Below are 15321 nucleotides of genomic sequence, written 5' to 3'. Positions count from 1 at the left end.
ACAGAGCACTGACCTCAACCCCATTGAACACCTTTGGGATGAATGTCAATGCCGACTGCGAGCCAGGCCTAATCGCCCAACATCCCTGCCCGACCTCACTAATGCTCTTGTGGCTGAATGGAACCAAGTCCCCGCAGCAATGTTCCAACATCTAGTGGAAAGCCTTCTCAGAAGAGTGGAGCCTGTTATAGCAGCAAAGGGGGGACCAACTCCATATTAATGCCCTTGATTTTGGAATGAGATGTTGATACAGCACTAGTTTAACACATTAGTCCTCAGATGCCCTGTCCTCTGCTGCCTTTGCTTCTAATGTAAACTGTCTGCCATTGTGCTGTATTTTCAGATAAAGGCTTGTTTGGATTATGCAACATGCATGCTAGAAGGCTGTATATCTGGGGAATGACTTTCCCTCCTATCGTTCTCTCTATGCTGCTGCATATCTTGGTTGGCTGGGGAGAATACATTGTTTCCCATATTTGACTGACAGTGAATAATAATGAATGACATCCACAGTGTTGAATTGTTCCCTGCATGTTCTGGGATTAGACAGCAACGGGCCTTCATTATATAATATACTACTGTACCAACATTAGGATATAGGATGTCACTGTACTAGAAACATAAAGATATTGGATGTACCAGAGATATGAAACAAGCTGGAGCCCTGTTTGGGGAATAAGAGTAAGCAAGTATGTAATGGTGGAAAATGTGTATGTGTGTGCATTCTTGTGTTAGTGAGCAACTGTTGGTGTTCACACTGGTAGGTGTGTGTTAGCAGCTACAGTAACTAGCTGAGCTGTATGAACCTTGACTGTTTGTTGGCACTTCCTGCCCTTCGGAGTCCAGCTCTCTGTTTCACCTCGTTGCGATCACGCTAAGCCAAGTGCTAATAACTGGCCCTCATGGGCCTGAAACACACACACACACCTAAGTAGGGAGGATTCTCTCTAGCTGAGCTATTTGTAATGTGATGATCCACGTCTTCTCCAGCCTAGTCACAGGAGACAGTCTATTCTCTGTACACCTCACATCTCAGGCCAGTAGAGAGATGGACTTCATGATTTATCACAAACGATGGCTGTGTGATATCTTCGCAGACAGACTAGCATGGCAGAGCCTGGTTAGTATGATGCTTCAAGGTCTGATGTCATGATTTCACACACATAGATATCGAGTAACTAGATTTCCACCAGTGCCCGGCTGTGGTGTAAATCTCTCCAGTAATCTGAGATCTATGGTAATTGGCTGTTCCAGCAGATTCCTCTTATTTGACAGAATAGTTTGATCGACCGCAGAACACATGACATCATTTATGTTAACTACAAGAGGGGAAATAAGTGGTATTATTATTGGAATAACTGTTGACAAAACAGGATATTTTGACGGTTTAACCAAGGTTATCTGTTTATCTTCATCAAAATAAATAAAAACATGGACTTTTAAATTGATACTTCTTTATTGATGCATACAGTATGTACAATAATAAGTTATATATACACTTACGTTTGTTTCCATGAAAAATAGTTTCTGTAGTCTAATCAGTGGAGCTTTGTGATACTGAGGTAAGAGAACCAGGTTCTGTACATACAGTACAGTCAATTATCTTCTGTCATTCAGCGGCCTACCTAACCTACGAGCCTTCGAGCCCTACGAGCCTTCGAGCCCTTCGAGCCCTACGAGCCTTCCGTTGATGCTGTGTTTGGATGGGAAAGAACAAGGATAAACTAAAAGAAGCCATTATGGATACCTGCTAAATGATGAGCATTGTACATGCACATTTATGATTCATATACACTACCGGAGTCCAGACCCTTTAAACGTGGCTAACTTGAAACACCAGAGCAGTGAAGACACACTGAGAGATGGGATTGTGCCTCCCCAGTCACTCAACAGAAACAATATACATGGAGGTATAGAAAGCCACCGTTTAAACCATATAAACCAAACACACGTTCTCTTGTTCCTGAAATGTCTTTAGCTAGGAGCTTATCACCATTAGCTGATATGTGCTGAATGGTACAAAATGGCTGCCGTCCTGTGGCATCACCCAGAATTAGCATCAGAGCCAGGCTGACCATAGTGTAGTGTAGCGCTGGGTCTTCTGGTGTCCTGTTCTCCTGCATTTCTCAGGCTGCAGGAGGCTTAGTCTGTCTATAAGCTAAGCTCTTTAAGGGTCTCTGGCATCTGGTATTTACTGGTTCATTGGTTTTAGTGGTTAATTAGGTGCTGAAAGTCTCGACTGTAAACCACAACATTATTAGATCAGACTGCCACAAGTCAACCAATTAGAGCCAGCGGTAGCAGCTGACCGCTGGGGGTGGGGTGGGGGGGGGGTTGAGAGGATCTGGGGCCACGGGGATCCTGGCAGAGAGAGGTCCATTATGCCCTTTTCAAAATCTCATATTATAATATGTACAAAATGTAATTTTATATAAAATCTCTATATATTTTTTTATCAAAAGCTTTTGTTGAGGCATCCAGCGCAAAGTTAATTGCCAGAGGGAGACAGAGAGACGAAAGAGAAGGAGAGATCTGAAATCTAGGAAGGCCTACTGGCATTCTTCATGTGGAGGGGTACGGGTGTTTGATTGTGAATGTATGTGTGCGGGTATGTGCACATGGGTGTGCACACATAAACGTGTGTTCATGTGTGTGTGGGAGTCAGACGCTTGCACAGCGTGGTGAGGACAGAGGAACAGTGTGTGTGTCTCCTCCTCCCAGTACATCAGAACACAGTGACTCCACAGCATCCAGTCTCTCTATCTGCACTAGTCTGGTGAGCAGGTCTGGGATGCTATAGCCGGCGGTACTGATCCTTTCAAACAGCTGCAGGCCGTCACTCATCCCTCCGATCTCATCCCTCTTCAGGCCAAAGCTCTCTGCCAGGTGTCTCCAGGTCTTCACCACGGCTGCCTCGCTACTGTAGGAGGAGCTCAGCATCCGACTGGCCTTCTCCAGACAGTCAAACGGTAGTTCTGTAGGACTCAGACCTGGGGAGAGGAAGGGAGAGGGAGGGTTAGGGATGTGTGTGTTGTAGCAAGAGTTCAGCATACAAGTGTCCTTCGCTAGGACAGTTGAAGGGTAGTTCTATAGGGCTGAAGCCCGGGGTGGACGTGTGAGTTCTCACCCTCGGCTACACTGCAGGCTCTAGCATACAGATCCAGGATCTTCTTCCTCCGGCTCTGAATCTGAAGGAAGAGAGAGTGAAAGGTAGAGTAGGTTATAAAGTAATTACATTGCAATGCATTGTAAAAGTACATAGTTGGATGTGAATGACTGTGTTCTCTCACCCCTGTAGCCTTGTTGTAGTTGTTGTTATTGATGATGTTAGCATTGCCATTGCTAATGTTGTTAGCGTTGATAGGGCTGGTGGGGTTGGATCCAGTCTTATCCCTGTCGAGAAGCCCCAGAGAGAGCAGGCAGAGGTCCGGCTTGTTGCCCAGGTTCAGAAGACAGAGGCTGGGGTTAGGATCAGCCGCCCCCTGCCTCTCCAACGCTGCCTCCTCATCACTGTCCATACTACGACTCAACAGCTGCTCGTTCTCTGACGATGCATCATTCTCACTAGGGAGGAGAGAGAAAATCAAGTTGAGTTGTCAAAACTCCAAATCGGTCAGCATAATAACAGTACGTTTTCATGACCTTTTGTTTTGCAGTGTCTAGTTATGGTAATGTGCTGTAGCTTCAACCTTAATGTTAAACTGCAAATAGACTCATGTTTTATATTACATATTTAGCTTCAGATCCACAGAATGTTATTAACAGTGTGTGTAAGACTGGGAAGTTCTCCCAAAAACACCTTGTTGACAAAGATTCTCAGAGATAAGCACACAATAGCAATGTTTCACACACACACACACACACACACACACACACACACACACACACACACACACACACACACACACACACACACACACACACACACAGGCATTGTTTCCTAGTCACCCTACACCCACTCAGGCAGCGAAGACGGTGAGTTAGCACATCCTCTGGCATGCAGCTAGCCACACTGTTTTACCACTGCTGAGTCTGGCTAGGTGATGTAATGCTAATGTTAATGTGTGTGTTATTGTGTGTGATGACATGTGAGTAGGTCATACAGACCATATACAGTGTGTGTACATGTGACTTGTGATACTGTGTGTATGACACAAACTCATCCTCTGTGTCTACCCATATTTACGTAAATGTGTATGTATCTTCCCCTTGCTATACCTGTCTGTCTGTCTGTCTGTCTGTCTGTCTGTCTGTCTGTCTGAGAGGGGAAAGGGAGAAGAGGACAGAGAGGGGAAGGAGAGAGGGGACAGAGAGGGGAAGGAGAGAGGGGACAGAGAGGGAAAGGGAGAAGAGGACAGAGAGGGGAAAGGGAGAAGAGGACAGAGAGGGGAAAGGGAGAAGAGGACAGAGAGGGGAAAGGGAGAAGAGGACAGAGAGGGGAAGGAGAGAGGGGACAGAGAGGGAAAGGGAGGAGAGGACAGAGAGGGGAAGGAGACAGAGGGAAAGGGAGGAGAGGACAGAGAGGGGAAGGAGACAGAGGGAAAGGGAGGAGAGGACAGAGAGGGGAAGGAGACAGAGGGAAAGGGAGGAGGGACAGAGAGGGGAAGGAGACAGAGGGAAAACAGAGAGGGGAAGGAGACAGAGGGAAAGGGAGGGAACAGGAGGGGAGAGAACAGAGGAAAGGGAGGGGAACAAGAGGGAAGGAGACAGAGGGAAAGGGAGGAGAGAACAGAGAGAGAAGGGTTTAGGGTTTGGCTGGGCTATAGAGTATTTAGCCCCATCTCTCTTTACTTCTCTTTGCCTCTCTCTCTACTACCCACCCACCCTCCCCTCTCTCTTTCTCTCTCTATATATCTCCCTCACCCCCCTCTCCATCCCACCTCCAGGGCTAATCTGTGCTCAGCTAGTTTACCCTCCAAAACCAGAATCACTTTGCTTCAGAAAAATCCTCAGTTTTTCAATGACCCACACAAGGGGGCAGACACACACACACACACACAAACACACTGTCTACCCACTAAAAGGGCTAGCAGCGATGGTCTGCTGCAGTGACTTGTCCTGTGGTAGTCTAATTATGGGCAGATCCCGAAAAACAGATAAAAGAGCCTCTCTGTCTCTGAGGCCCCCAGTCAACCCCTACACACACACACACATACACACATGCACTAAAACACGCTTGCAGACAAGCACACAAACACACTCAAACGCACAAACAAATACAGACAGACCCAAACATGACCTGAGCGATATTGGTAACCATTTCACATCTTTTGCTTTTGTCTGTTCAGCGTGTGTTTGATGTGTCATGTGCGCTGGTGATTATGATACCTTACCTTTTCACCGTCTTCGGAGGCGTGGGTTTGAGTTTGTCGAATTCATCCTTTTCAGAGAAAATTACAACGTTGTCTGAAAAAATATATATAATCATTTATAAAATATATAAATTAGGATGTTTAATAAGTGACACAAACAACAAATACACTACAAGCAAAAGTATGTGGACACCTGTCCGAACATCTCATTCCAAAATCATGGGCATTAATATGGAGTTGGTCCCGCCTTTGCTGCTATCACAGCCTCCACTCTTCTGGGAAGGATTTCCACTAGATCTTGGATCATTGCTGCGGGGACTTGCTTCCATTCAGCCACGAGCATTAGTGAGGTCAGGCACTGATGTAGGGCGATTGGGCCTGGCTCACAGTCGGCGTTCCAATTCATCCCAAAGGTGTTTGATGGGGTTGAGGTCAAGGCTCTGTGCAGGCCAGTCAAGTTCTTCCACACTGATGTCGACAAACCATTTCTGTATGGACCTTGCTTTGCCATAAGGTTGGAAGCACAGAATCGTCTAGAATGTTATCACTGGAACTAAGAGGCCTAGCCTGAAGCATGAAAAACAGCCCCAGACCATTATTCTTCATCCACCAAACTTTACAGTTGGCACTATGCATTGGGGCAGGTAGCTTTCTTCTGGCAATCGTCAAACCCAGATTCGTCTGCCGGACTACCACATGGTGAAGTGTGTTTCATCACTCCAGAGAACACATTTACACTGCTCCAGAATCCAAGGGCGGCGAGCTTTACACCACTCCAGCCGACGCTTGGCATTATAGCATGGTGATTTTAGGCTTGTGTGCGACTGGTTGGCCATGGAAACCCATTTCATGAATCCCTCGACGAACAGTTATTGTGCTGACGTTGCTTCCAGAGGCAGTTTGGAACACGGTAGTGAGTGTTGCAACCGAGGACAGACGATTTGTACGCGCTTCAGCACTCAGCGGTCCCGTTCTGTGAGCTTGTGTGGCCTACCACTTCACAATAACAACACTTACAGTTGACCGGGGCAGCTCTAGCAGGGAAGACATGTTCCACAATGGGTGTGGCTGAAATAGCCGAATCCACTCATTTTGGAGGGGTGTCCACATACGTTTGTGTACATATAGTGTATATAAAGATAACTTTATCCCATTACTCAACATTATGAAAGCAGATCTATTCAATTGAACAATCTCCCCATTATTAATTAGTCTTACAGATTCAGAATGAACGTCTTCAGAATGGCATGGCTCCCAAAGTTTTTACATGTATTAATACCAATTACTGCACCAAAGACATGGAATTGTATCAATCGCCACCCAAGGCTTTTACTTGTGACATAGTTAAATGCACTAAAGAGGAACATTGCGTACATGTTGAAGATGCAGATGCTCGTCTCCAGGATCTTTTTACCTGTCTAAGGATTGAGCTAAGAACATTTACAACTTTCTAGTTAAGAACACTATAGAACCAATAACACTACCTAAAACACAACCCTATGGAACGATCCTTGTATAGAGTTTCAGAACGCACCGGTAGATTGGTCCACATAGAAAATGAAAGGCATAAAAACCATAAACGATATGGTAATAGGATAATTGAACTGACCAATGTAGATATTTTCAAATACATGCAACTTACATGCAAAAGTTTCACATCACAACATTTGGATTTGAAATATTTTGGACATCAGAGCAACCTTGAGGAAATCTTATTTGAGTCATAAAAGGATGTTCCTATGATAGGGAAGATATACAAAACCTTGCAGAGCCCATATCCAACTGACAATCTCATAAAGGAAAGGAACTATTGGAACCAAGACTTAAAAAGACCTGATGTTGAGACAAGATGGAGGGAAAGTTGGAGCATAACTAATGAAATTACAGTTAACTAAAATGTATGCTTAATCCAATTAAACTAATGTATAGAATGTATTATACAAGAGACAAAATGCACAAATTCTACATCACAATGATATCATGTCTTAAGTGTAAAACTTACAATGACTCAATAATAAAAGCTATGAAGTCCAAAAGTAATGGGCGGAGTGAAAAAGCTGTCAGAAGTATTACAACGTCAATTTAGTTTTACTCCGTCTGTCTGCATATTTCAAGACATGGCATATTTTTTTTACATTTTATCTTTATTTAACTAGGCAAGTCAGTTAAGAACAAATACTTAATTACAATGACAGCCTACTCCGGCCAACGCGGGGACAATTGTGCGCTACCCAATCACAGCCGGATGTGATACAGCCTGGATTCGAACTAGGTACCATAGTGACGCCTCTAGCACTGAGATGCAGAGTCTTAGATCGCTGTGCCACTAGTGAGCCCACATATGAGGGTGCAGTGAAATTCCTGATGGATTGGATGATACTCGTCTCGTAAATTATCTTGAAAACGCATACTTAAAAACTGGATATGAACCAATCCTCCATCTTTAAGACAATGGAAAAAGTGTGCATGACTGAGAGTAACAAAATGTTGCAATTTGAGGACATGTAGTGCAGACATTGGAGATAGGGGGGAGAATAAGTGGGTCTGGGCTAGAGGTCGACCGATTATTATTATTTTCAACACTGATACCGATTATTGGAGGACCCAAAAAAAGCCGATACCGATTAATCTGCCGATTTGTATTTATTTATTTATAATAATGACAATTACAACAATACTGAATGAACACTGTTATTTTAACTTAATATTAAACATCAATAAAATCAATTTAGCCTCAAGTAAATAATGAAACATGTTCAATTTGGTTTAAATAATGCAAAAACAAAGTGTTGGAGAAGAAAGTAAAAGTGCAATATGTGCCATGTAAAAAAGCTAACGTTTCAGTTCCTTGCTCAGAACATGAGAACATTTGAAAGCTGGTGGTTCCTTTTAACATGAGTCGCCAATATTCCCAGGTAAGAAGTTTTATGTTGTAGTTATTATATGAATTATAGGACTATTTCTCTCTATACCATTTGTATTTCATATACCTTTGACTATTGGATGTTCTTATAGGCACTCTAGTATTGCCAGTGTAACAGTATAGCTTCCATCCTTGTCCTTGCCCCTACTTGGGCTCGAACCAGGAACACATCGACAACAGCCACCCTTGAAGCATCGTTAGCCATCGCTCCACAAAGGCCGCGGCCCTTGCAGAGCAACAACTACTTCAAGGTCTCAGAGCGAATGACGTCACCGTTTGAAGCGCTATTAGCGCGCACCCCATTAACTAGCTAGCCATTTCACATCGGTTACACCAGCCTAATCTCAGGAGTTGATAGGCTTGAAATCATAAACAGCTCAATGCTTGAAGCACAGCGAAGAGTTGCTGGCAAACCCACGAAAGTGCTGTTTGAATGAATGCTTACGAGCCTGCTGCTGCCTACCACCGCTCAGTCAGACTGCTCTATCAAATATCAAATCATAGACTTAATTATAACATAATAACACACAGAAATGCGAGCCTTAGGTCATTAATATGGTCAATTCCGGAAACTATCATTACGAAAACAAAACGTTTATTCTTTCAGTGAAATACGGAACCGTTCTGTATTTTATCTAACGGGTGGCATCCATAAGTCTAAATATTGCGGTTACATTGCACAACCTTCAATGTTATGTCATAATTACGTAAAATTCTAGCAAATTAGTTCGTAACGAGCCAGGCGGCCCAAACTGTTGCATATACCCTGACTCTGCGTGCAATGAACGCAAGAGAAGTGACACAATTTCCCAAGTTTAATATTGCCTGCTAACCTGGATTTCTTTTAACTAAATATGCAGGTTTAAACATATATACTTCTGTGTATTGATTTTAAGAAAGGCATTGATGTTTATGGTTAGGTACATTCATGCAACAATTGTGCTTTTTTCACAAATGCTCTTTTGTTAACCTCTTGCCTCTACTTGGGACGCTTGCCTGGAAATGCAAATGCGCTACGTTAAATGCTAATAGTATTAGTTAAAACTCAAAAGTTCATTAAAATACACATGCAGGGTATCAAATTAAAGCTACACTCGTTATGAATCCAGGCAACAAGTCAGATTTTTAAAATGCTTTTCGGCGACAGCATGAGAAGCTATTATCTGATAGCATGCACCAATACACTACAACACAAAAGCACAGCAGGGGACGTAAACAAAATAACTAGCATTTCGGCGTTACACAAACCGCACAATAAAATAGAAAACAGTCATTACCTTTCACCATCTTCTTTGTTGGCACTCCTAGATGTCCCATAAACACTATTGGGTCTTTATTTCGATTAAATCGGGCCATATAAAGCCAAGATATTGTTATATGTAGACTGTGTGATAAACGAAAAAAACAGCGATTTCACAACGTAACGTCATTTTTTAAGATTCAAAAAGTAGACGATAAACTTTCACAAAACACTTCGAAATACGTTTGTAATGCTACTTTAGGTATTAGTAAACGTTAATAAGCGATAAAAATCATCCGTAGGCGATGTAAATATCATTAGCTGTCGTCTTGGAAAAAATTTCAGGAGAGAGCTCTTCCGGAATGATCTGGGCGGAGACCGGAGGTAAGTCGTGCCCCTCTTTCGGTTCAACCAAGAATCAAAGATGATTCAATTCACAAAACTCTAGACAACATGGGGATGCTGTGGGAGTTGAATGCTCGGTCTTATCTAATTCGGCTCACTGTTAACAATTGCTGGAAGTGGCGCAAGGATATTTATTTCCATTTTCTGTGATCAGGTTTTCCTGCGCTTTCCGATGTAACGCACGTTATGTAATAGCCACAGTCGTGATTTAACCAGTTTTAAAAACGTCCGAGGGTTTCCTATCCACACATTCTAACCATATGAACGTACTATATTCCTGGCATGAGTAGCAGGGCGCTGAAATGTTGCGCGATTTTTAACAAAATGTTCAAAAAAGTAGAGGGTCGACTGAAGAGGTTAAATCATCCTCCATTTGGCGAAGTGGGCTGTCTTTGTTATGAAGAAATAGTCTTCACACAGTTCACAACGAGCAAGGCGGCCCAAACTGCTGCATATACCCGGACTCTGTTGCACAGAACGCATGAGAAGTGACAATTTCCATAGTTAAAAGAAAGTCATGTCAGCCGTCAAAATTAACTAAATATGCAGGTTTACAAAAATATACTTGTGTATTGATTTTAAGAAAGGCGTTGATGTTTATGGTTAAGTACAAACTAGTGATTATGTTAAGATTCATTGTTTTTCATAAGATAAGTTTAATGCTAGCTAGCACCTTACCTTGGCTCCTTGCTGCACTCGCATAACAGGTAGTCAGCCTGCCACGCAGTCTCCTCATGGAGTGCAATGTAATCGGCCATGATCGGTCTTCAAAAATGCCGATTACCGATTGTTATGAAAACTTGATCGGTCGACCTCTAGTCTGGGAAGGTGTGATGTCGTTGATGTTTGTGTGTGTCTGTATGTTGTCTCTTTTGTGTTTTTTACCAAACGTTATTTATCACACAGTTCCATGAACGCGGGTAAAAGTCTGAAACAAAAATAACCAGGGGTCTGCATCGCAGACTCTGGGTTCGAGCCCAGGCTTTGTCGCAGCAGGCCGAGACCGGGAGGTCCGTGGGGCGACACACAAGTGGCCTAGCGTCGCCTGAGTTAGGGAGGGTTTGGCCGGTAGGGATAACCTTGTCTCATCGCGCACTAGCAACTCCTGTGGTGGGCCGGGCGCAGTGCACGCTAACCAGGTCGCCAGGTGCACGGTGTTTCCTCCAAAACATTGGTGCGCCTGGCTTCCGGGTTGGCTGCGCGCTGTGTTAAGAAGCAGTGCGGCATGGTTGGGATGTGTTTCGGAGGACGCATGGCTTTCGACCTTCGTCTCTCCTGGGCCCGTACGGGAGTTGTAGCGATGAGACAAGATAATAACTACTAACAATTGGATACCATGAAAACGGGGGTTCCTAAAAAATAAAAATAAATAACCAGGGGAACAGAGGTCCCATTATTTTCCAAATAAATCAATTAACAGGACTGTAGCATTCAAATGCAATCACATCAATGTTTAAAGCCTGTAAATGTCTTGTACTGCCAGCCTAGATAGTGTATGCCTCAGAGACGTCAGACCTACACTCATAGTTCCCAGCTCTACCGGAGATGTGAATCATAGAGTTACGAAACAGCTACTCAATACACACAGACATGCGTGCACACACACTTTTCCCAATACATAAACACACACATACAGTATGCTTTCACCAATACACTTAGAACATATAAACATACTCTACATTCAGTTTCGTGAATAAAACACTTTTGTTTGATTCTTAATTTGCAAGCCTAAACAGGTTGATTTCTAAACCTAAAGGACTGTATGTATAACTATTACCATACCAGAGGTAAAATGGTAGGCCTACAGTTTGTGAGACGCCAGTAGGTGTATTATTGTCAGGTAAAATGTTGATAACGTTCTAGTTAGTGAGAGGGGAACACTGACAGCCTAGAGCTAGGGCCACAGTCTAATCTAAACATTCCAACATGCTACGCTCAATCAGTGTCAAACCCACAGACACCAGGCATGACAGACAGCCACCACGGATGAGAATGCCTTTATGTTAGTTATAGACTAGACTATAGATTAAGCCTGAGGCCCCAGCCGGTACTATACATTATGTTAGTTATAGACTATAGATTAAGGCTGAGGCCCCAGCCGGCACTATACATTATATTAGTTATAGATTAGACTATAGATTAAGCCTGAGGCCCCAGCCGTTACTATACATCATGTTAGTTATAGATTAGACTATAGATTAAGTCTGAGGCCCCAGCCGCTACTATACATTATGTTAGTTATAGACTATAGATTAAGCCTTGGGCCCCAGCCGCTACTATACATTATGTTAGTTATAGACTAGACTATAGATTAAGCCTGAGGCCCCAGCCGCTACTATACATTATGTTAGTTATAGACTAGACTATAGATTAAGCCTGAGGCCCCAGCCGCTACTATACATTATGTTAGTTATAGACTAGACTATAGATTAAGCCTGAGGCCCCAGCCGCTACTATACATTATGTTAGTTATAGACTAGACTGCAGATTAAGCCTGAGGCCCCAGCCGCTACTATACATTATGTTAGTTATAGACTAGACTGCAGATTAAGCCTGAGGCCCCAGCCACTACTATACATTATGTTAGTTATAGACTAGACTGCAGATTAAGCCTGAGGCCCCAGCCGCTACTATACATTATGTTAGTTATAGACTAGACTATAGATTAAGCCTGAGGCCCCAGCCACTACTATACATTATGTTAGTTATAGACTAGACTGCAGATTAAGCCTGAGGCCCCAGCCACTACTATATATTATGTTAGTTATAGACTAGACTGCAGATTAAGCCTGAGGCCCCAGCCGCTACTATACATTATGTTAGTTATAGACTAGACTGCAGATTAAGCCTGAGGCCCCAGCCGCTACTATACATTATGTTAGTTATAGACTAGACTGCAGATTAAGCCTGAGGCCCCAGCCACTACTATACATTATGTTAGTTATAGACTAGACTGCAGATTAAGCCTGAGGCCCCAGCCACTACTATACATTATGTTAGTTATAGACTAGACTGCAGATTAAGCCTGAGGCCCCAGCCGCTACTATACATTATGTTAGTTATAGACTAGACTATAGATTAAGCCTGAGGCCCCAGCCGCTACTATACATTATGTTAGTTATAGACTAGACTGCAGATTAAGCCTGAGGCCCCAGCCACTACTATACATTATGTTAGTTATAGACTAGACTGCAGATTAAGCCTGAGGCCCCAGCCACTACTATACATTATGTTAGTTATAGACTAGACTGCAGATTAAGCCTGAGGCCCCAGCCACTACTATATATTATGTTAGTTATAGACTAGACTGCAGATTAAGCCTGAGGCCCCAGCCACTACTATATATTATGTTAGTTGACTGTCGTGTGGTTTTCTGTTCCTTGAGGTATCATTTTGTAAAGCTGTGTTGTAGTGTCTCACCTGGAACATCTTTCTTGTCCTCCTGTTTGTTGGTCTGAGCCTCCACAGCCTTCACCACCTGACCTGAGCAGCACGCTGCACACGGAGAGAGAGAACGTTTAGTAACTGTGCACACTGATGTCCCATTTAACACAGGGAGGGAACCTAACTGAAACTGTATGTGTATGTGCGTGTGTGTGATTGTTACCCTGTCCGCTGGGCTTGGCTTTGAGGATGTAGAACATGATAATGAGGACGATGGCGATGGCCATGATGAAGATGGTTGACATGGCAATGATGAGAGCGGTTGCTAGGTGACCCTGTCCTGTGGCGTCTTTGTGAGGGTGAGGGAACATGGTAGTACTGCTGGTTGAGACACTGGCGACTTTGGTAAGCATGCCTGGAACACACAGATACTACACAGTTACTACACAGTTACTACACAGATACTACACAGGTAATTAATCTAAGGGTAGCCATGACCCTCATGATGTCTTACCCCTCAGGGTTGTGTGCTTAGTCCCCTCCTGTACTCCCTGTTCACCCAAGTTTACCGAAAACACAACGATGGTAGGCCTGATCACTAGCTAGCTAACATTAGCGTTAGCCACCTAGTCACCTAGCTAACTTTAGCCACAACAAATTGGAATTTGTAACATATCATACATTTAGCAAATTGGTAACATATTGTACGTTTGGCAAATTGGTAACATATGAATTGTAATTCGTAAACATATCATGATGGACTTCCACAAATTAACACAAACTATATGAGACATATCATACTAAATGGAGTGTCTCGGATTTACATACAGAATAATACAAAATTCTCTGAGACCACATTGTTCCTACAGTGAGACATCAGAATAGACCAAGGCTTTCAACCCTACAGACAGATGTCAGAATAGACCAAGGCTTTCAACCCTACAGACAGACATCACAATAGACCAAGGCTTTCAACCCTACAGACAGACGTCATCTCCTCTAAAGCTTTTGGACATTTTTATGCTGCTTCAGACTTTATTTATTCACTGATTAGATCAGACTGACGAGGTCTATCATTGCATGAGACTGCTGCAGTTACATTAGACAAACCTGGGTTCAAAGTTTAAACCCAGTCTGTTACAGTAGATGGTGGTAAACAGAGGCCAGACAGAGGTGGTATAGATATGTATAGATGCATATAGCCTGGAGAGATGGTATGACAGGCTGCTGTTGAAGAGACGACCCAGTGCATGTGGAAACATGCTAATCATCTTTTTCATGCCCTCCAAACTTTTTAATTATCACACCGCGCCATGCTGGGAGCTAGCTGGTAACACACACACACAAACACACACGCACACACACTGAGCTGGAAGCCGGAGTAATTGACAGATTACTTGGCGAGTGCTAGCCTGTCTTGACCCTGAGCTAGTAACTCTATGCTTCAACTACATATTTCAAGCCTTCATTTGAAACAGTTAATTAAAATGTACCCTCACACGTTCCCTCCCTCCCTCTCTTCCTCCCTAACTCACTCCCTGCCTGGAAGAAACAATTAGACACTTGTTAAAACGTTTGTGTTTGTTGGTATACACTCATCTGTCCTCCTCCCTCCTTCTCTCTCTCTCTCCCATCCTCCTCATAGCTGCTTCCAATCTGTTTGAGGTTTTCATATTTCAAAACACAGTCATTCAAATTACACATATATATTAATTTCCGGTCAAAACAATGTGCCAGTGAGTGTTGGTTTGAGCGACGGACACAAAAACAATTCCTGGGTTTGAGCATTACCATGAGGAAGCAGTTCCAGACGCTGGCGAGTTAACATCCTGCTGCCTCGCCCTGTGCTCTGTCTGTCTGTGTTCATTAACTGGCCCTCACTCGCCTGACCTTACAGTGATCGCTCTCCGTCCCTCTCGCCCTGTGCTCTGTCTGTCTGTGTTCATTAACTGGCCCTCACTCGCCTGACCTTACAGTGATCGCTCTCCGTCCCTCTTGCCCTGTGCTCTGTCTGTCTGTGTTCATTAACTGTCCCTCACTCGCCTGACCTTACAGTG

At 43.5% G+C, this 15321-nt stretch overlaps 1 protein-coding gene across 1 annotated transcript in view; it reads right to left on the bottom strand.

The window, feature by feature from the left end:
- Positions 1 to 1452: 1452 nt before the first annotated feature.
- LOC115111725 (tumor necrosis factor receptor superfamily member EDAR) overlaps positions 1453 to 15321 on the bottom strand; it is a 49815-nt gene continuing 35946 nt past the window's right edge. The window contains exons 6-11 of the mRNA XM_029638080.2: positions 13488 to 13679; positions 13301 to 13375; positions 5334 to 5406; positions 3291 to 3564; positions 3128 to 3188; positions 1453 to 2990 (exon numbers count right to left, since the gene is read on the bottom strand). Coding sequence (XP_029493940.1) covers positions 2662 to 2990; positions 3128 to 3188; positions 3291 to 3564; positions 5334 to 5406; positions 13301 to 13375; positions 13488 to 13679 — 1004 coding nt within the window. The 3' untranslated portion in view covers positions 1453 to 2661. The remainder of the gene's footprint in view (positions 2991 to 3127; positions 3189 to 3290; positions 3565 to 5333; positions 5407 to 13300; positions 13376 to 13487; positions 13680 to 15321) is intronic.

The sequence above is a fragment of the Oncorhynchus nerka genome, linkage group LG3, assembly GCF_034236695.1.
Source record: "Oncorhynchus nerka isolate Pitt River linkage group LG3, Oner_Uvic_2.0, whole genome shotgun sequence".
NCBI lineage: Eukaryota > Metazoa > Chordata > Actinopteri > Salmoniformes > Salmonidae > Oncorhynchus > Oncorhynchus nerka.
The sequence above is the reverse complement of the archived record's forward strand: the minus strand, read 5'-3'. Positions and strand labels throughout refer to the sequence as shown.